General features: G+C 38.2%; 2 protein-coding genes across 2 annotated transcripts; both read right to left on the bottom strand.

Annotated features, from left to right (window-relative positions):
• Nucleotides 1-3535: 3535 nt before the first annotated feature.
• Nucleotides 3536-6249, bottom strand: LOC122000910 (receptor-like protein kinase ANXUR1). The gene has a single exon (XM_042555410.1). The coding sequence runs from the start codon at nucleotides 6110-6112 to the stop codon at nucleotides 3536-3538; it is 2577 nt and encodes an 858-aa protein (XP_042411344.1). The 5' UTR covers nucleotides 6113-6249.
• Nucleotides 6250-6598: 349 nt separating this feature from the next.
• Nucleotides 6599-11533, bottom strand: LOC122000911 (protein trichome birefringence-like 6). The gene is made up of 5 exons (XM_042555411.1): nucleotides 10604-11533; nucleotides 10338-10530; nucleotides 10071-10261; nucleotides 7105-7263; nucleotides 6599-6962 (listed from the first exon to the last, which is right to left on the bottom strand). The coding sequence occupies exons 1-5, from the start codon at nucleotides 11362-11364 to the stop codon at nucleotides 6638-6640; spliced, it is 1629 nt and encodes a 542-aa protein (XP_042411345.1). The 5' UTR covers nucleotides 11365-11533; the 3' UTR covers nucleotides 6599-6637.
• Nucleotides 11534-21039: the final 9506 nt, after the last annotated feature.

Here is a 21039-nt window from a genome sequence, read left to right as displayed (position 1 = left end):
AACCATAAAAAAAATGTCTTTATATACATAAGAATATGATACAACGAGTCCATACAACAATCATCAAATGATTGGCTCTAGGGCTCTAACTAACATCACAGACATTTAATACGTGAGTTTAAGATCCAATTATACACATAGAGAATGTGCACTCAAATAGTGAATATATATATATATATATATTAAATAAATAGTAAAAACCATAAGGCGATTATCTTAGGGCATCCCTCAAAATCTAACACACTCGACCTCTTCCTTGACCTTAAAGGAATAGCATGCCCGATCAACCCACATCCCTAATTGGTTGAGGTCGTCGGTCGGGTTACTCAATGCTTGGCCATGAGGATTACCTGCTTGTCTCAAGTTGAGACATAAAGTCTTGTCGAGCGGGAGGCCCGGCTGGATGCTCACGTCCGACAGACCATGTGACACGTTTGGGCATGCCCCTACTATTGTTGGTACCTTTGACCTCTTCTTGACTTTGATCGCTAAGTCAGCCAATTTTTTCCATTTTGACCCATTTTTTTAGGGTGTCCACTTTTATCGCCGTATCAACTGTGTTTGATAAAATTGTCAGATTTAAGTCCATTAAATCACGTTTAGTCAATTTAACTATTCCTAACACTTTAAAGTACTTGAGTAAGCATTTAAGGGTAATTTTCTTAATAAAAATGAGAAATGAATGGTTAAAGAAAACTAATTTAGAGTTAAGGAGGAAGTTTAAATTTAATATTGAATTTTTAACCTCATGCTTTTAAATTTTGGAACTTTCTAAAAGTTTAGAAGCTTCAAATAATTGTTAATACAATGATAGAAGTTGAAGTATGCTTTGAGGAAGATGTTCTCCTTAAAGGCATGATGATGGATGAATGCTCAAGGTTGAGTATTAGAGACAATGGAAGGGTATGAGACCTTTATTGTGAAGTTTGAATAATAAAATGATGAATCTTGGGGAGAAGATTTTTGATGTGTGTCAAAGGCGGAGAAAAATATAAGGTTCAAGTTAGGAAATCCTCATTTATGCTTTGACATGGAATGAAGAAGGGAGTTGGACTAATATGAGTTAGTTTAACTTAAACATATTATCAAATATCAAAACAAGATCGAGATTATTGGTGCAATTGTCCTCGGATCAAGATTGATCAATTTGACTAAGCTCGAGTTGGCTCGAGCTTGAGTTTCGATATTTGACAATATGTGAGAGAGAAGTTAAGTCGGTCAAGACCGGGAGGACTGGATACCTGGGAAAATCCTAACTGAAAGTTAGGCAACGAAAAAAATCCTAGTGAGTGAAGCTAGATAATATAAGTCCTAGCGGGGCTAGGTAGTGAGAAATCAAGTAGGTCAAGAGGAGCAAATACTTATTTGAAAAATCCTAACTGCTGATTAGACAACGAGAAGTCCTAATTGGAGGTTAGACAACGAAAAAACTTTAGTGAGCGAAGCAAGGTAGTAGAAGTTCTAGTGGGTCTAGGCAGTGAAGACCTAGTTAGGAACTAGACAATGAAAGTCCTAGCGAGGCTATGCAATGAAGACCTAGTTGGAAACTAAGCAATGGAAATCCTAGCGGAGTTAGGCAATAATGGAAGTCCTAGCGTAGCTAGGCAGTAAAGACTTACTTGAGAACTAGGCAGTGGAAGTCCTAGCAGTGCTAGGTAAAGGAATAACCTAATTGGGTTAAAGGTTGACTGAACACTTAGTGATCAAAAGTCCAATGGGAAGTTGGCATGAGATGGAAAGTCCAAGTGGGTCAAGGGTTGACCGGATACTTGGTGAAGAAGTCCCGGCATGTCAAGGTTGACCGGATGCCAGACAACTAGAAGTCCCAATGAGTCACAGATGACTTTAGGGTTGGGCAAAAGAACCCTAAACTCGAGTTAAGAGTTTGGAGTTGGACAATCGATTGGCCCAAGGTCAATCGATCAGACAAATTTCCTAATTGATTAGAACCTGTTCCAATCGATTAGGCTGATTGCCTAATCGATTGAGAGGCTTTTGCGAAGCATAATAAGACTCTGAATCGATTGTTTAATCAATTAGGCCTTATATTAATCGATTAGGGTAATCGATTAAGGGTGTTTTCACGTGAGAATAGAAAGACTTGGAATCTATTGGGGCAATCGATTCAGGCTTCACCAATCGATTAGGGTAATCGATTGAAGCATGTTCGCGACAACAAAATAGGTGTTGGAATCAATTGAGAAATTGATTGAGAGATTCTCGAGAAGAACATAAAACTTCTGAATCGATTGAGCAATCAATTAGAAACTATTAAATAGATTGGTATGACTTACCAATCGATTAGTCAGGTAAAAAAGAGTTACTTTTCAAGTTTTGAATGGTCAAGCTAACGTGATAATCGATTGAAGGTAAGTCAATCGATTAGAAGATATCGAAGCAATCCTAGAAAAAGGATTTTCGAGAAAATTTGAATAACAACTTGTTTCAACTAATTTTTGAGGTTTAAAGGAGTACTATTATATTTTCAACTATCAAAAGGCAATCTAAAGTGACAAGTAAGCATCTAAAGCAAAGGATCATTATAAAGGGTTGTGCTTTCATTTTTCATTAGTTTTGGTGTTGCTTGTATTTTTTTTTTTCCTATGAGAACAACTGATATGATATTTCTCCACCTTCCGGTAATAATGTCCAAGGAGGGGTTTTATGTATGATTAAATTGTAAGAGTCAAATCCTTAAATTAATCACTAAAAAAAACAGAGATCAAATAAAATTAAGATATTAATATTATTTCTAACTTTTCACTACGACATTAAGGGTGTGTTTGGTTCGTGTGTTTTCCATTTTCATTTTCTGAAAAATGTACATTTTCTATAAAACAGAAAATGATTTTTTGTCATTCTCTATTTTTCTAAAAAATGCTAGTTATTTTTTTAAAAAACTAAGTATGAAAAATTTAACTCAAACATCATTTTTCAAAAAATACATATTTTTCAAAAAAATAAAAATAAAAAACACACGTGTCAAACAAACACACTCTAAATTTTTCAACTGCAATATCAAATTTAAATAAGTTCACTATCTATCCTAACATTGATGACCAATAGAAAATGTATATGTGACAACTGTATACTGGATTATAAAATTTATTTATTTTTAAATAAAAAAAGTACGTTTTGGTCGTTTAATAAATGTGTCCCCACGCTCCATAAGGACCTGGGCCTTATCTGGACCAAAGAAGATACTAATTGCTTCGATGGGCGATTGTTGTTCGGCTTGAGGCAAACATACGGGATGATGTGTTCCATCAGAATTTATAGTAATCAAAAATATTCTCTTTTTTTTCTAAAGAAAATAATTACAGAACGAAGATATACAGAATGTGTTCGGTCAGCATATCATATCTATGACCATTACAAACTCACAGCACCAGTATTAATCACAGAATACACGATCAAGTTGGTAGAACGAGCAGACAAAATTTTATCAAATTCAAACAAACAGTTTGCAATATGAATGCAAATAAAATTAAACAGCAGTTTACGCTGTTTTGGCGAAGCAGGAGCATGATACTTTTTATCTTCCAGTAGGATTAACCATCTGGGAGAACACGGCAGTGTTGCTGAGGCCATCGTCTACCTCCTCACTATGTTCCCTTCCAGCGATAAAGGTGTCAGTTTGGGTAGCAACTGACGCAGGTTTAACATCACCCTCCTCGGCGATGGGCTTTCCACTCTCAAAGCTTTCTTGCAGCTGAAGTGCGTACTCAAGGTTCCACAACACACTGCCCATGGAAGGCCGGTCGACTCCATGGTCCGACAGACATGTTTCCGCCGTTTCGGTGAACTTCTCCAAGCACTCCTGGCTGATCTTCCCTTCGAGATGGGGATCGATGATGTCTGCAAGAACTCCCTTCTTCTTGCAGTGTAGTGCCCAGTCCGCAAGGCTGACCTGCTCCCTCGGAAGGCTCGGGTTCAAGGCTGCCCTCGCACACAGCACCTCGAACAGAACCACCCCAAATGAATAGACGTCGGATTTGTCGGTCAGTTGCTGTCTCCTGAAGTACTCTGGATCGAGGTAGCCGAAGCTGCCCTTCACCACCGTGCTGACATGAGATTGGTTCATCGTCGGGCCAGTCTTCGACAGCCCGAAATCGGAAACCTTGGCCACCCAATTCTCGTCCAACAGTATGTTGGTGGTCTTCACGTCTCTGTGAATGATGGGGTATCTTGCACCCGTGTGGAGGTAGTGAAGCCCTCGAGCAGCTCCGATGGATATCTCCAGCCTCTGCTTCCATGACAGGGGAGGCTTGTTGCACTTGTAAAGATGCTCCCTGAGAGTGCCATGTCCCATGTAGTCGTAAACTAAGATCATCTCTTCGTTCTCTTCGCAGAAGCCGATGAGGGAGACCAAATGCTTGTGCCTTAGCTTCGAGAGCATCTCTATCTCGGTTTGGAACTCATTCACACCTTGCTCCGAAGAAGGGTTGGATCTCTTGATCGCCACTTTAGTTCCCTCGTCAATGATTCCTTTGTAGACTTTGCCGAATCCTCCGACTCCGATGACAAGCGACTCGTCGAAGCTCTTGGTTGCCTTCTTGATCTCCGGGAAGGAGAAATACCTGCAATTCGCGGCCAAGTTCGACAAATGGCTGCTCGTGGTACTCTTGCCGGAGACTGTGGAGCTTCCCGTGTAAGAGTTGCCACCGTAGAGAGGAAGCCAGTTGCCACCGGCTGAGTCATTTGCGTCCATCCTCTTCTTTCGCTGGTGGACAACAAGGAAAATGGCAAGGGCGACGCTGGCAGCTGCAACTCCACCTGCCGCGCTGCTGATTATATGCTGCTTGCCGGTGGATTCAGACTGGAAGCTGAGCCGATCCGCCTCCAATTCCGCTTCCGCCATTAGAGCAGAGGGCTCGGGGTTGGGACCTGCCAAGTTTCCAGTAGTGTCGCTCACCTTAAAGATCTCCAATCCGTTGAGAATGGAGTCGTAGTACTCTGGTTTGGCCGAGACAGAGGGGTGCAGTGCCACCCATATCTGGTCTTCACCGGGCTGATCGGCGACGTACACCGCGTAGTCCTTGTGCATCGGGACGTCCTTCTCGGAGGTCCAACCAATGACGTCGGCCTGCTCTTGAGCGGTGCGATTGTTGATGAAGATGTCGAATACCCTCTGGTTAACCTTGGTCATCTGGAGCTCGCAGAAGTGGAAGCGGACGATGTAGGTGAAGTTGGCGTCGATTTGGAAAATCCACGTGAGATTGTAGTTCATGTTGACCTTTGGATCGGGGCCCATAGACCTCGCCGTCTGGTAGACGTCGGCGGGGGCGATGAACTCCGGCGATCCATCTTGGTACTGGAGCTCGTCAATTGCCGAGAAGGTGACGCCGAAACCAGCACCGTAGAGGTAAGGGGAGTCGTCGTACCAAGTCCGGCTGAGGCCGGAGTCATTGGTCGCTGGTATGTACTGGCCTCCGACATTGAGCCGATACATCGTCAGCAGCGCAGAGGTGCCGACCTCCACATTTTGATCGGAGAAGCCGATCAGTTGGGCCGGCTCGTCGAAGATGTCAGGCATCGACACGACCTCGATGCCGTTGACGAAAGCGAAGGAGCCATTGTACATGTCGGAAGGCGTGAAGGTGAGGCTGATGCTGCCGTCGGAGGACGGCAAGAGGGAGAATTCTTTGACAATGTAGGCCTGCGTGAGGGCCTCTGCTGTGACGTAGGCACTGAAATTCTTGAGGAGAGTGATGCCGTCCGCGGTGGAGACGGAGAAGTAGGAGTTCTCCGGCGGGAGGTCGTCGTAGGTGGAGGGGTAGAAATGAAGGCGCACCCAGTGGCGTTCGGACTTGTTGACGGCGATCTTGTAGGTGGATTCCGAGGAGAAGATGCGCGCGGTCATGTAGGGGACGGCGGAGGGGAGAGACGGGTCTTGAAACGCGGCGGTGGCGGGGTTCGAGTTCTTGGACGTGAGGGTGGACGTGGAGGTGGAGTCGGCCAGCCATTTGCGGCCGTCGGCGTCGGCGGCCTCCGAGGAGGAGCCGCAATCAAAGAGGATCTGATCGGAGGGAACATAAGCGCCGTCGGCGGCGAGAAATGGAAAAAGTAGAATGAAAAAATGCAGAAAAAAGAGACAACCGAAGGATTTCATGGTGTTTGTTCTCCAATCGGGAAATGAATGGAATCGGAATAGATCAGTCCATACGAAGGGAGAAGAGACGAGAGCAGAGAGAGACTTTTGATTAGCCTCTCTGCGCTCTCTCTCCGGTGGTGTGGACGTTACATTGGCTGCTCAAAACCATTTGTTTGGTTGGCAAATGAGAAAGAGCAGGAAGATTTGCCGGGAAATGAGGCCGGTCAAAGGCGGGAGGAAGAGAATGAAAGGCGGAAAAGCTGTTATTATTGGTCGGTCGGTTGGCGGGAGATAACTGAACAGAGGCATGGGTCAAACTTGGGATGGAACCAAGGTTGGCACTAGGGCAAATGGAGTATATGTTGATAGTTTGATCAAGTCGACTCATTAAAAAACAGAACACCATGTCATTTCGAATACTGCAATGCAATTTGCTACATTGGGCAAAATTACAAGCAATGGAAACATGTGAATTTGTCAAAAATTATAATCTCCTGGAAAAAAAAAATCAATAATCTTATCGCATCCTTGTTCGAGTAATACTTAGCTTGTAAATGTTGGCTTGTGTCTTAATAACAAATAGAAATGGAGTAACTCATTCCAAGTATCAGGGACTCCAGGAAGACACCAATGGCTGCAATCTTGAATGCCGATCGGCGGTCCTCTTACATGGGTTCTCCCATAAATAGATGGATGGCCATCGATTCGATGTCCAGATAGATTAGTGATGTTGAGAATAGTTACGGGAGTTCTCATTTTCCTTACTATTTCCTCCAAGATAAAATTTTTCTCAGGAACTCTGACAAAGGTCTCGTTCAGCGGACGGATGCTCTCTTTGCAGTGGCCTCCAGAATTCCATTCGCCACCGCTGTGTAACAGAACATTATTAAAACAATAGCTGTGTTAAATCCTAATGTGTTTTATATTTAACTATAACAGAGGCCATGAAGTTATTGTATGCAAAAAAAAAAAAAAAACATTGCTTGTACCATAGCTTTTGATGTCTATACCTGAAATGTGATGGTGCTGAACTTCTGAAGAAGACTTGAGTTTTGCCGGGAATGAAATGTTGATCAACCCACATTGCCCAAGTTGATAGAGCTTTCCTAAAGGCAGTGGAGACATCAAGGCGAGGATGCACTAGGTTTCCTTCCTGGTAGTAATTCACACTGTCAAGGACCAGTAAAACTGAGTTCAGTTTTAAGAGATTCAGTAAGTAAGGATATTCTTCGTTTGGCATGATAATCTTAGTGCAGTAGTAACAAGTGAAGAATGATGCTTATTCAAATCCTTTTACTCATTTGACAAACAACCTTTAAATAAATATGGGTAGAATAAAGATAAACGTGTCACAAAATTTAAAATACTTATAAGAATTACAACGCTACTTCAAACATAAGGACAACTAAAAGTATGTTTAATTGTTCGCAGCGTAATGCATCAAAATTCAGTGCAAGTCCTACAAATAGTTATGGTAAGTTTTGCATGAAAAATGTTATGGATCAAGCTGAACATTCTCCAACGCATAAAAAAATAAAGGATCCAAATGAACTTTCACAAGGCAAATGACTTCAGAAGCATATCTGATTTTTGAAGGGAATGTTTGTTATACATTTTTATTTACAGGGAAGTTATAGAGTAGTGAAAATCTTTCTTCTGGTAATCTTTATTCATACCAGAGACTTTGATGGGTGCTTAAGAAGAGGAAAACCCTAGGCATTTCATACGACGACCAGTAGATGCCTTCCTAATAATTTCATAGATATTATAATATTTCAAAAAAAAACATTTTCACTTCAAGAGTGAACCCCAACGGTTTAGACAGTATTATTTACAAATTAATATTTTATGTAGCCTTCGGAACAAGGCTAGGCTAATTTGTAAACATGTGTTATGGTGGGATTGAGAGAGATGTCTTACATAGAATACAAGCAAGATGGGTGAAATGGAGGGGAGCGTCGAGTGTTTTATGTGACTGTAAAGTACCTCTTAAACTTAAAGGTAAGTTCTATAAAATCGCAATTAGACCTGCTATGTTATATGGAGTTGAATGTTAGGCTATGACTCGAGCACATGAGCAGAAGATGAGAGTTATAGAGATGAGGATATTAAGGTGGATGTGTGGACATACGAGGACAGACAAAATAAGAAATGAGAGCATTAGAGAGAAAGTCGGAATTGCATCTATTGAGGAAAAACTCCGAGAAACACGTTTGATATGGTACGGACATGTACTTAGACGACCAATAAATGCTTCAGTTAGGCGATGTGAAACTATGATAAACATGCATATCAAACGAGGAAGAGGAAGACCAAAAAAGACTTGATTAACAACAATAAAATAAGATAAAATTTATTTAAATATAGATGATGATATAATAGGAGCTAGAGATCAATGGCGTAAAAGGATTCATACAGCCGACCCCACCTAGTGGGAAAAGACTTTGTTGTGTTATGGTGTGGCAAGAGTGTTCGCTCATACTTGAGTTCGATGCAAAGGGACCTCTTGTATTTGTATGCTTACAAAACTCCAAAAATCTTACATTTCAGAAAAGGACCCCTAGTATCTCTATGATTGTAGCCTTTGAAGCAAAAAAAAAAAAAAAAAAAATTGTCACATGAGAAGTCTCAGAGAAATCACATTGGTTACTTGAGATGCAAAACTAACAGTGTGTTAGCTTCACAAGAATATTCTCTTCCTCGTATATGTAGCAACAGTATTCCTATCTTTAGTTATGAAATTAACTTGGCATATACCAATTCACATGGATGGAGCGGATGGGTTGGGTGGGCCAATGAACCAGGAGGGCTTTAGAAGCCGAGGAGTTGTTATCTATTACTTATAGGGATACTTTATCATTGTTGAGACTTATTCCTTGTAAACAATTATAGCATTGCTCAAACTAAACATAGGAATGAAGATGATCAATCTATTTAATTCCATGAGTCAAAATAAGAAAAACATATTCCTATTCCTTTCCCCAGGATTAACTATATTATATTATTCATCAATTCAATTCAATTCCATGAACCAAACAAAGCATAGGGCTTAGAATTTTGCTATAAATATTTTACAAGATCCTTCTTGATGTAATTGAATTGTTCATTAGGTCTTTGGTTTGTGGAGCTGGAACCTTTTCAAGATTGACATGTTCCCTTGGCACATGCATGAGAGTTCTGCAGTGGTTTTGGGGATCTTTAAGAATTCTCTTATTGAATCAAGAGTTTCAACAAAAAGTCTAGATGGTAGGAATAGGATATTTAATTCAGCAAGGATTGAAAGAATGGATTCATGGAAAATCATAAGATCCAAACAAAAGGGAAAGAATCAGGGGCATAGTCAAAATAAACTTATTGGGTCAATCTGTCCCACTAGAGTTTCACACATGTACATAAATAAGGTATGGATTATTGTATATTAATCAAATTTTACTTTAAATTATTCACAATCTCCCTGCTTTGCTTCAGGCTCTCTTTCTGTAAGCCATTCATCACATAGCGTTTCTGCCTGCTATCCTACATCCTCCTGGCAATCCCCTTTAGACTCCATCCTCCTTTAATTGTTCCATCCCAGTGAACTGCAACAACCTCTTCCGCTAGCAACCTGATCATTTTGTGATTTATTATTATGTTCTTAATCCATGTAGAAAATTCTTAACTCTTTGATTTGTTAACCCCACTCAAATATTTGTGTAGCTAGAATAAAATGAGAAGGATGACAACACATTAAGTGCTATTAGTCTATGTTTCACAGCTATTGTTTTAGCCTCATAAGAGGTTGCTTCAAATAAATTCTAGTGTCATCCAAGTAAGTTTGGTTTAAGATACCTCTTAAACTTGTGTTCCTGTTTTCACCTACCAGTTTTTGCTTAACAACCCACCTTGCAATAATCATCATCAAGGGAGGGAAAAAAAGACTAAGTAGAGTCTTCCAATCATATACTAAATTCACAGAAGCTCTAAAAGGTGCACTTACCCAGCTTTAGTTTTGTGGTGTGACCACCAATGAGCGCTGTTAAAAACAAGGATATCTGCTCCTCTCCATTTGGATGAACTCCTGTCTAGAGTATCAAGTCGAAGCGTAGCCACGCGCCTCTTTCCGACTCTTGCTGTGCTCTCTCGCACCAAATGGTGACTGACATAATATTCAACGCTACAATGATAGTCCTGCAAAAGCCCCTCTCAAAAAATTATTGACTCCCATATTAATGAGGCCGAAAGATGTCCAGGTCCAGATGCATACTGGAAAGTAAAACCTGTAGTTTCCCCTATTCTTTGTTATCCTCTGCCCGCGAGCCTCATATACTCTGCTAGGATCAGAAAGAGCTGTTCGTAGCATGCATAGCATTGATTCCCACTGGTTTCTATTAATTGAATCTCCAACAAAAACTAATCTTTTCCCTCTGATTAATTCTAGCATTTTCACAGGGTTGAACCTAAACATAATCAAACAAACGCATCAAGGTACATTCGACATATAGTTTTCAGACCCAAGCATAAAATCAGTACCTTGGAATGCTGCATCCATTAGGCTGCCACCTCCATTTCATGTAATCCTTATCCATCCTCCCGTTTGCCTCGCAATTGAACCCTTCATCTACAAAAGGGCACGAGTTGCTCGCATAGAGAGGATAGCTCTCATCGAAAACCCATCTTCCATCAAAAACATCACAACTGAAGCCTTTGTCCACCAGAGAAACTTCGCCCTCAACAAAAGAACTAATGTTGCTCCTCACAGTATCTGCCTCAAATTCCTCCTTTTCTATTACTCTATCACCAAACTCACTGTTTTCCCCCAAAATACCTACAGGTGCTGCATCTTCATTTTCATCTTCGTCAGATAAATCAACACTGCTCCAGTCTTCTAACGCACTTGGATTTCCGCCAGAATCAGCAGCGGCACTGAAGAGCATATGCTTCGAAATAGAATTCGAACTATTCCCTACCAAATCAAAGTCGCCCCTTTCACTAATTCGTTCGCCGTCAAAGATCTCATCTTTCTCCGCGATTTCTGCATCCGGAACTTCCCAAAAGGGATCACTGACCACCGTCACGAAAGCATCACCAGGAATAGGGCTTTCAGCCAGAGGACTATGCTCCACAGTCTTGATGAGGGCATAGTGCGGTGAATGATGAGGAGGGGTTGCGTCGAGGAGCCAGAAGGAAAAATAGACGCAGAAGAGGAGAGAGGAGGAGATAGCGGAGGAGAGGAGTAAAAACCTGGCCGGCTTAATCGAGAAGCTCCTGGTAAACCCCCTGGGCCTCTCCATGGCTGCATCAGAAGAGTGTGTCGCCTTCGCAGAGGTAAAGAGGGTAAACAGAGGGCGTCGAGCTTCTTCAGGCTGGCGAACAAGGAAGAGTGACGGCGACGTGCGGAAAGCCGACGGCAACACGGACAGCAGACCGTACAACTACAAGAGCGAGAGGTGGTAAAGGGGGGAGAATGTACGAGTGCGACACTCACGCACTTCTCATTTTACCCCCTTTACTCATGTTTTTTCCATTTTAATCCTAAAATTCTAATTTTGTTTTAAAATAATCATTTCGACTCCGTAAACTACTCCACATGTCTCATAAATAATTTAGAAATAATAATTAAATCAGAATTTAAAACCTTTATTCAGTGTAAATCAAAATTAAAATATTTCCAAGTTTTGAGTTGACTTGAACTGACGGGAGAGCATAACGATATTATTGACATTTTCTTCCATTATGGTTGACTTTTTTGATTGGGATGTTGGGTTTGTTGACTTTTGTATCTGTAACTAAATATTTGCTTTTTTTTTTAAGAGTTACGTTAGATAATAATAAAATATCGTTAAGTTATATGATGAGATTATTTGTGTGTTTATATTATTTCTCCAATTTTAGGAGCTTGAAGACCTTTTGAGTATATGCTAAATCATATTACTATAATATGATTAAATTAATAATGTAAACTAATCATACTATGATTAAATTAATGATATAGGGAAGGAGTTTGAGATCCTACCTTACTTATATAAATTAAAATCTTCCTCATCTAATTCTATTAATTTATATCATTGAAAATACTTTTGTCGACAAATATGTTAAAAAATAATAATAATAAAGTATGAAACTAAATGAATTTTAAAATTCAAACTATAAATATTTCACTAAATTTTTATAGAAAAAATAATATCTTTAAAAACAAACCATTCACGGTAGGAAATTTACTTATTTCCACCAAGTCCAATAAACTTCTAATATTAACTCAACTGAAAGGTCGGACAAATTTCTTTATTTTTTTAAAATAGGGATGAATATAAATTATATTTCAAACTTATCGGATTCAGTTTACCTCTAAATTTAATTGAATAAAATTCGGATACATGAATTATTAAAAAAAAACTTCTTTTCAAGTTTCATATATTAGCCCGGGATTATGATATTCAATCTCTAATTACGATATATTTATAAAATTTTTTCCTTCAAATAAAGTATGTAATCATGAAATACTAGGCTTCTGAGATGTCCATCACGAGCACTTCTCGATTTATCCTAGTGACAACTTCCGTAGGATCGAATCAATCGTTCTAAATTCGGTGTTATCTGATTTATCATTTCCATACACCTAATATGAATATTGATATTTGCTTATGTTTATTGAAATAATTATCAAAATCATGTGAGCTCTTGTTGGGTATGAGTGTCAATTCAAGTGGATTGGATCGAATTCGGCAGATTGAAAAAATATTTATAAAAAAATCTTAACCCAAATTTGATCTGAACCAGAATATAACCTGAAACCCTTAAACTCGAGCCCAACCAACCCGAACCCTACCTGAATAGCTCGATTAAAAATAACTTTTTTATATAATTTTCCTTATAATTTTTCACTTTTTTCTCAATATGCATCATTATCATATATAAAAATATCTTAATTTTTAAAATAAAGTTTTATTTAACCCTAAAAATCTACTAAAACCTAAATTCAGGTCAACCAAAACTCAACCCTAAAAATTTAAATTCAAAAATCCTCCAATCTGAACCTGACCTGAACCCTAACAAGTCTTAACTTTGAATCTTTGACAACATCAAAATATAGGTTCAATGCTAGTGCTCCCTGCTAGGGGTGCAAACGAATCGAGCCAACTCGCAAGCTTTTCGAGCCGGTTCGAATAATATTTGATTTATATTAGAAATAATCGAGCTCGAGCCGAACTCGAACATGTTCGATACTGTTTTCGAGCCGAATTCGAATATTTAATAATTTGTTCGAGTGTTCGCGAGCCGCTCGCGAGCTTTTATTTAATTTATTATATATTTATTTTTTTTAGATAACTGAAAAATGAATAATGATTAATGGGTTATATTTTAATCTATTATTGGGTTAATGGGTTAAAGGGTTAAGTGATTACCTATCCATTAGTATTTGTACATTTCCACTACCAGTATATAATCTAATAACCCTAATGTTTACAAACCCTAGCCCTGCTTCGAGTTTTTTTTTCCCTTCGACGCCGCCGCTGCCCGCTGCAAACATCAACGAGTGGATCAGTGGAAGGAGATAGACCTGCTTCCAGTTTTTTCCCTTCAACGCCGCCGCTGCCCGCTGCAAACATCAACGAGTGGATCAGTAGAAGAAGATAGCCCTGCTTCCAGTTTTTTCCCTTCGACGTCGCCGCTGCCCGCTGCAAACATCAAAGAGTGGATCAGTGGAAGGAGATAGCCCTGCTTCCAGTTTTTTCCCTTTGACGCTGTCGCTGTAAACATCAACGACTGGAAGGAGGTTGAAGGCGACGAGTCGACCATAGAAAGTTGAGAGTAGAATCACATTGAGGACTCGAGGTCGTGTGATCGTGCTTCTAGTGGTCGGGAACTCGAGATCTAAAGAGTGGAGATCATACGCAAGCTTCTTTTCTGCTTCAACGTTCTTCATCAACGAAAATTTGAGATGTAAGTTCCTTTTTTTCTCTTCACAATCTCTGTTTTACTTACTGTTTGTTTTAATCTGTATATTCATTTTATTTCGTGATGAAATAGAAGCTGCTCGTGTGAACATGCTTCTAGTGGCCGGTAACTTGGGATCTAAAGAGTGGAGACCACACACGAGTTTCTTTCTCTACCTCAAGCCCTCAACATTCTAATCAGAGGAAATCTATAAAGTAAGTCTCTTTTTTCTCTTCTCAACATTTCTCTGTTTTTTTTTGTTGAAGCATAGAATTACTCTAGTTCTGTAAGAATCTGTATCATTCTTAGTTTTTTTTTTAATTTTACTTTTAGAAGAAATTACTTCTTGTTGTTTTAATCTGCCTGCTCATTTTATTTCTCGAAGAAACGGAAGCTATTAGATATTATTTTCAATGGAATAGTATTGATTTTGATAAGTTTTCGAGTTTATAGTTTTGCACATTTAAGTAGAGTAATGTTCGTTTCCATGAAATTTATTTGAGAAAATTTATTCCTTGATCTTGAAGATATGTTAATTTCATAGGATAATTTCTCTTTCAATCTTCAAAGAATATGGTTGATTCTGCTCCAGCAGCAAATTCAGCTATTCAAGTTTCGTTAGATTTAAATGAAATCCCAGAACAAATAAGGGATAAAGGGGATAGTGTGAATAATAATGCGACTGGGGATGATAATTTAAGTCCTAAGTTAAAGAAACAAAAGAGATCTCATGTATGGCCAGAAATGATTGAGGTTGAGGATCCAAAAGGTGATAAGTATAAGTGCAAACACTGTCAACTATTCCTTGCAAAAATGAAGACAGGTACTACAACACACTTAAAATGACACTTGGATCATTGTGCTAAACACTTAGAGTCTAAAAAGAAACTTGAAGATAAACTCAAACAACAACAACTATTGTTAAGATTTGAAAGTGTTGATACAACTATGCCACCTTTGTTACATGATGGAAAATTTTGTATGGTACGCATGAAAGAAGCAGTTGCCTCATGGATTTTAATGCATGAACATCCATTTACATTATTAGAAGAAGAAGATTTTAATATGTTTTGTAGACGTGGAATGTCTGAGTGGACTCGTATATCACGAACAACAGGAAAAAAGAGTTGTTTTGTAATATATGAAGCTGAGAAGAAAAAATTACATAGTTTGTTGAAAAATGTAACAAAGATCAGTCTCACAACAGATTTGTGGAAGTCAAAAAAATCAAAAAATAGAGTACATGGTTATCATTGGTCATTGGATTGACTCTTCTTGGAAATTGAATAAACGTGTTCTCAATTTTTTTAATATACCTCCTCCTCGTGGTGGTCCTCAAATTTCAGATACCCTTCTTAAGTGTGCAATGACATGGGAGATTGAAAATAAAATATATACTGTTTCTGTTGATAATGCGAGTGCTAATGATGTTGCAATTAAATATATGAAGGAAGATTTCTTGAAAATAAATAAGAATCTAATTTGTGGGGGGAAATTATTCCATGTTCGATGTTGTGCACATATTTTAAATCTTATAGCAGGATGGTCTCAATGAAATTAAGGATATTATTCATGTTATTCGTCAGAGTGTGGATTTCATTAGAAGAACAGATGCTAGACTCATTCAATTTGCTGAAATTGTGAAGCAATTGAAGTTACAAGAAAGAAAATTGGTTGATGATTGTAAAATAAGATGGAATTCAACTTATGAGATGTTGAGAACAACAATTGCTTTCAAAGAAGTTTTTCCAAGATTTAAAGATCGGGAACCTAACTATGTTCATTGTCCAACAGAATCTGATTGGTATTTTCAGTTTTGAAAGTTTTTTATCAAGCAACCAAAATTATTTCTGGAAGTGAGTATCCTACTACCAACCTTTTTCTAAATGAAGTTTATCGAGTAAAATTAATCTTGGATGAGAAATCTTGTGATGAAGAAGAGTTTATTAGAAAAATTGTGCAAAAGATGAAGGAAAAGTTTGATAAATATTGGGGTGAATGCAATTTATTAATGGTTGTTAGTTCAATTTTGGATCCTAGATGCAAAATGCGATTACTTGAATTCACTTTTCCTAAACTTTATAACACATTTGAATCATAGAGTAATATTAGAGAGGTCCAAAAGCATTTGTATGCAATTTATAAAGAATATGCAGATGCAGCAATTGAAAATCTTCAAGGATCGAAATCCAATTCTGAATCTCAATCTAGCAACAGCTCAACTCAAAATATTAGAGAGCAAGCTACCTTTTCTTCTAGATGGTCTGAGTTCTCATCTTATTTAAAAGAAATTGAAATGGTACAATCTGAAAAATCTGAGCTAGATGTGTATTTAGAGGAAGGGTGGCATAGGCATAATCCAAATGATGCATTTGATGCTCTTGGTTGGTGGAAGCTTAATATATACAAATTTCCAGTGTTGTCAACTTTGGCTAGAGATATATTAGCAATACCCATTACAACAGTAGCTTCAGAGACAACCTTTAGTGCTGGAGGTCATGTCATTGACAAGTATCGTGCTTCTTTAGCTCCTGCAACAGTAGAAATGCTAATGTGTGGTGGAGATTGGTGTCGAAAACGACATGGAGTGACTAAAAAGACTAAGGTATGCCATTGAGAGATTTTGCTTCTGTTTTTAGCTTCCAATCAGAAAGTTTATTTTAAAAAATAAATGATACATTTTATTCTTATTGTTGTAGGTTGAAAAACAACTTTTGACAATTGATTTGCCCATAGATTAAATGAATCATTTTAGGTTGAAATTTGAAAAATCAGTCATGCCACTAAGGTACAAGTTCAGTTTAATTTTTAGCCTTTTATATTTGAGTTTACTAACATGTGTTATATTTTATCTTGTGATGTTTTGCCAGATTGAAGAGGTGGAAGTATCAAACTTTTTTATTTTATGAAGCTTTTGTATATTTTGCTGAACTGAAATTGTTGGTAGCTGAAGTGGGAAGGGATAGAAGTACGAACTGTGAGTGTTAGTGTCTCAATTCTCAAATGTAGTTTCTTATAATTGATGAAGTAGATAGAATATTATTGGAGGCTAACTCTGTGGAAGACATGAAGTAGATATTTAAACATTTACCAAAGGTATGCTATTTAGTTTCCTAGGTAGTCCTTACAAAAATGGTGCAAAGTTTGCATAAGATTTTTTTTAACATTACATGCATTGTTTGCTGATTGTTTAATGGAATATTTAGTCTCCAGCTAACACCAACTTAACATATAATAATAATATGCAAACAATGCAAATTTCTATATTTACAGCCACCGAGACTAAGCAGATTCGATCTACTTCAAATTTTTGGTAGAAGTATTAGTTTTTGCTTGTTTTTATAATGACAAAAGTTGTTTTTATAATGACAGGTTGAAGATGGTAGATTGAAGCAGGGGTAGCAGCATGAACTTTTGTATTTTCATTAGTTTTGTATGTTTTTTAAACTGGGAAATGTAAGGGCGGAATGAAGATACAGAATGCAGATTGAAGCTGGGATAGATTGACTGACTGTATGAACTTGCTATCTTCAGTTTTTGTTTTCAAAACTCTGAAATGGATGTTGGGTGTTGTATTTAAAACTTGTAATCTGCTAATGTTGGGTGTTCTATGTTGGGTGTTATATTTAAAACTTGTAATCTGCTAAATTTGGATGTTGGGCGTTGTATGTTTCAAAACAAAAGAACATCTTATATTTTATTATAAATTATTGAACTATCATTTTGTTTATTGGCCTTAGTTTTATGTTTATTGGTCTTAGTTTTTATTTGTTTAGATTTATTTTATTTCTGTCCAAATTATTGGAATGGAAAATGGTGTTATATTAAATTTTTATTCTGTTTTTATATTATTATTTTTGATGTATTTATCATTTTATTTATTTTTTTTCTATTGCATATAGTTTTAATGTAAATGAAGCTATTTTGAATCATTGGAATAGCTCGAATTCAAGACATTTTAAGCTAAAGTTCAATTTAGTTCGAATCGAAGTTCGAATAATTCGAATCGAATTCGAATTTGAATTCATTTCGAATCGAGCTCGAGTCATGGTAATTAGTATTTTCGAACTTCGAATTGAATTCGAATAGTATATATATATTTCGAGCTCGAATCCGAATATTAATATTTTTATAATATTCGACTCGACTCGATTCGATTCGTTTGCACCCCTACTCCCTGCACCAACATCTTAGATGTCGGAAAGGGCTACATTTTATAGGGAAATAACGTACTTTTTCTTTCCGTTCTGATATCCATATTATCATTATTTAATTTCTTAAATAATGTAAGATTTATTTACGCCACTGTCTTCTTCCTGAAATAATCTAAGATTATACGATAGTTATCTTTTTTCAAAATAATCTGATATTTACGGAATGGTTATCCTTTTCTCAAAATAATCCAAGATTTATGTGATAATTATCCTTTTCCTTAAATGATCATAGATTTACACGATGGTTATCCTTTTCCTGAAATGGTCCTACATTCTAAATTAAGTTGCCAAGGAGACTGGAGACCAAGGAGTCAAGGTGCGACCAAAAAGCCAGAATGCGTCCAAGAAGCTGGGATGCACTCGAGAAGTCGAGGTGCACCCTAGAAGTCGAGGTGCATCCAAGAAGGCACGGTGCACCCAAGAAGTCGAGGTGCACCTGAGAAGCTGGGGTGGAACCAAGAGGTCAGGGTGCGCCTAAGGAGTCGGGGCTCGCCCATGAAGTCGGGGTGCACCTAAGAAGCTTGGGTACACCAGAGAAGTTGGGGTGTGCCTAAGGAGTCAAGGATCAACTCGATTTTCCCTTTTCTGGAACCATCATCTTAATTACTCCGGTGACTATTGGTCGGTTGGAACACATAGAAAGGATAATGAACTTATAAGATAAAGATATCTCTATTGGTATGAGACCTTTTGAATAGAGCCCAAAAATAAAATCATGAGGAGTTAGGCCTAAAGTGAATAATATCATATCATATGGAGATATCAGTCAATACTCGTTTTGTTTAAATGGTGCAGTATGGAATATATGACACCCTCAAGCAGCTAGTGTAAAAAAGAAAGCTTCCTGTTGTTAGAACCCTTGGCGGGCGGCTAGAGGAGGAGGGGGGGGGGGGGGGGAGGGTGGGGAGGGGTGAATAACCCCTGCATAAATCAAAACATAAAGAACCTTTCTCAGCTTATAATTTAAATAACATAAACACTTACATAAAAGAATAAAGAAACTAAAAAGAAAGAGGCACGACGAATTACTTAGTTACAACCGAGGAGGTTGTTAATTCAAGGTAAAAAAAGGGCACTATAAATCTCCTCTGGATCGAGAAGCTCTTACAGATCTTGATAAAACTTAGGTTTCGAGCGCCCTGGACTGCTGCGAGCACTCGGAATGGTTCCGAGCGCCCTGAACTACTCTGAGCACCCGGAATGGTTCCGGGCGGCCCGAAGGAGAAAGTCAACAAATTGCCAAACCTAAACATATTTGCTATATGTTTTTCCTAACCTAAACATATTGCCAAACCTCTTGTATATGCTCGACTTCTAGTAATTTGTTGATTTCTGTCTGAATCATCTGATCTTGCTTTGGTAAAATTTTCACTTCTTTTATCAAACAGACCAAATTTCTGGCAGTGTGTTCAGATGGTGAACTATTATAGTTGGGGAGACAACTGTGACATCCTTTGATGACTAGACGAAGACGTCATGATTACGCGAGAGGCATGCAATCAATTCTTGTTTGAGCTCTAAAATGAGGTTGGTAGCTATTCGCGAGAGATAGGAAATTTAATTTTCATTGCTCAATTAAGGATCAAAATAATCTTCGGTCGATAATTAGCGATAGAAATTCAATTTCTTCGCTAATTAGCGATCAAATTTAAATTCGGTCTCTAATTATGTATTTGAGCGTTTTAATCAAAATTTATAATTATTATTTTCAATTAGCTACGGAATAAAATTTACATTGCTGAAATAGTGACAAGAAATTAATTCAATCGCTATTTAAAGATGAAAAAATATTTCATTGTTAAATTAGTGACGGAAGTTTATTTTTGTAACTAAAATAGTGATGAAATTAATTTTAATAGAGACAGAATTAAATCTCCATCGCTAAGTAGCAACTGAATTTTTTTTGTCACTATTTTTAGCGACGAAATAAAATATTCGTTGCTAAATGAGTTTCTAATTATGGTTTTAGGTTTATAATTTTTTCTTCCAACGTGCGGTCGATCTCTCCTTTGTGACCTCCTTTCTGCCCTGATCTCCTTTTCAAAACACATAATCAACTCTGCTCATCACGTAAGCTATCTTGTCCTCTCCTCTCCCCTTAACCCCATTGACCTTGATTGCAGCCTCAGCCCTGGCCACAAGGCCTCTACCGGCCACTACCTTAACCCTGGTTGCGAGGCCTTGCACTACAAAAATACCTTATAATAGCGTCGAAATTACTGACGGAATAAATTTCCATCGATAAATACCGACGGAGATAATATTTCGTCAGTAATTACCAATGGACATAAAGTTCCATCAGTAGAGCTTGTTATAACCCAAGAATCCTAGCTTTACCGACAGGTTTACCGATGGAATATGTGTTCCGTCAGTAATTACCGACAGAATAACTATTATGTTGGTTAGACCAACTAGGTATCACTGATGGAATGATTATTTCGTCGATAATACCAAATAGGAATTATCGACGGAACGACTCTTCCATCGGCAATTACTAACGAAACACATATCCCGTCGGTAGTATAGGGATTACCAACGGGTATCAAGTTCCATCGATAATTATCGACGGATTCCCGACAGACTTAATCTCGTCAGTAAGTCCGCATAAAATTCTAGGGCACGACCCCGAATTTTTCTCACGCGCTCATTCGATCTCCAATCCCAATCTACTCCGACGATTTCCAGTGAGTTCTCTCCTCCCCCTCTTCCCAACGTTGGCAGCGATTAACGGGCACAACACACGACTGACGGCTGTGTCGACTGCCAACACCCGGCTGGCGCCTGTGCTGGCTGGCAGCATGTATGCTGGCTACTGTG

Source organism: Zingiber officinale, chromosome 7A, assembly GCF_018446385.1.
Source record: "Zingiber officinale cultivar Zhangliang chromosome 7A, Zo_v1.1, whole genome shotgun sequence".
In the NCBI taxonomy this organism is placed as follows: Eukaryota; Viridiplantae; Streptophyta; class Magnoliopsida; order Zingiberales; family Zingiberaceae; genus Zingiber; species Zingiber officinale.
Note: the sequence above shows the minus strand (reverse complement) of the source record. Positions and strands in the feature narration are given on the sequence as shown.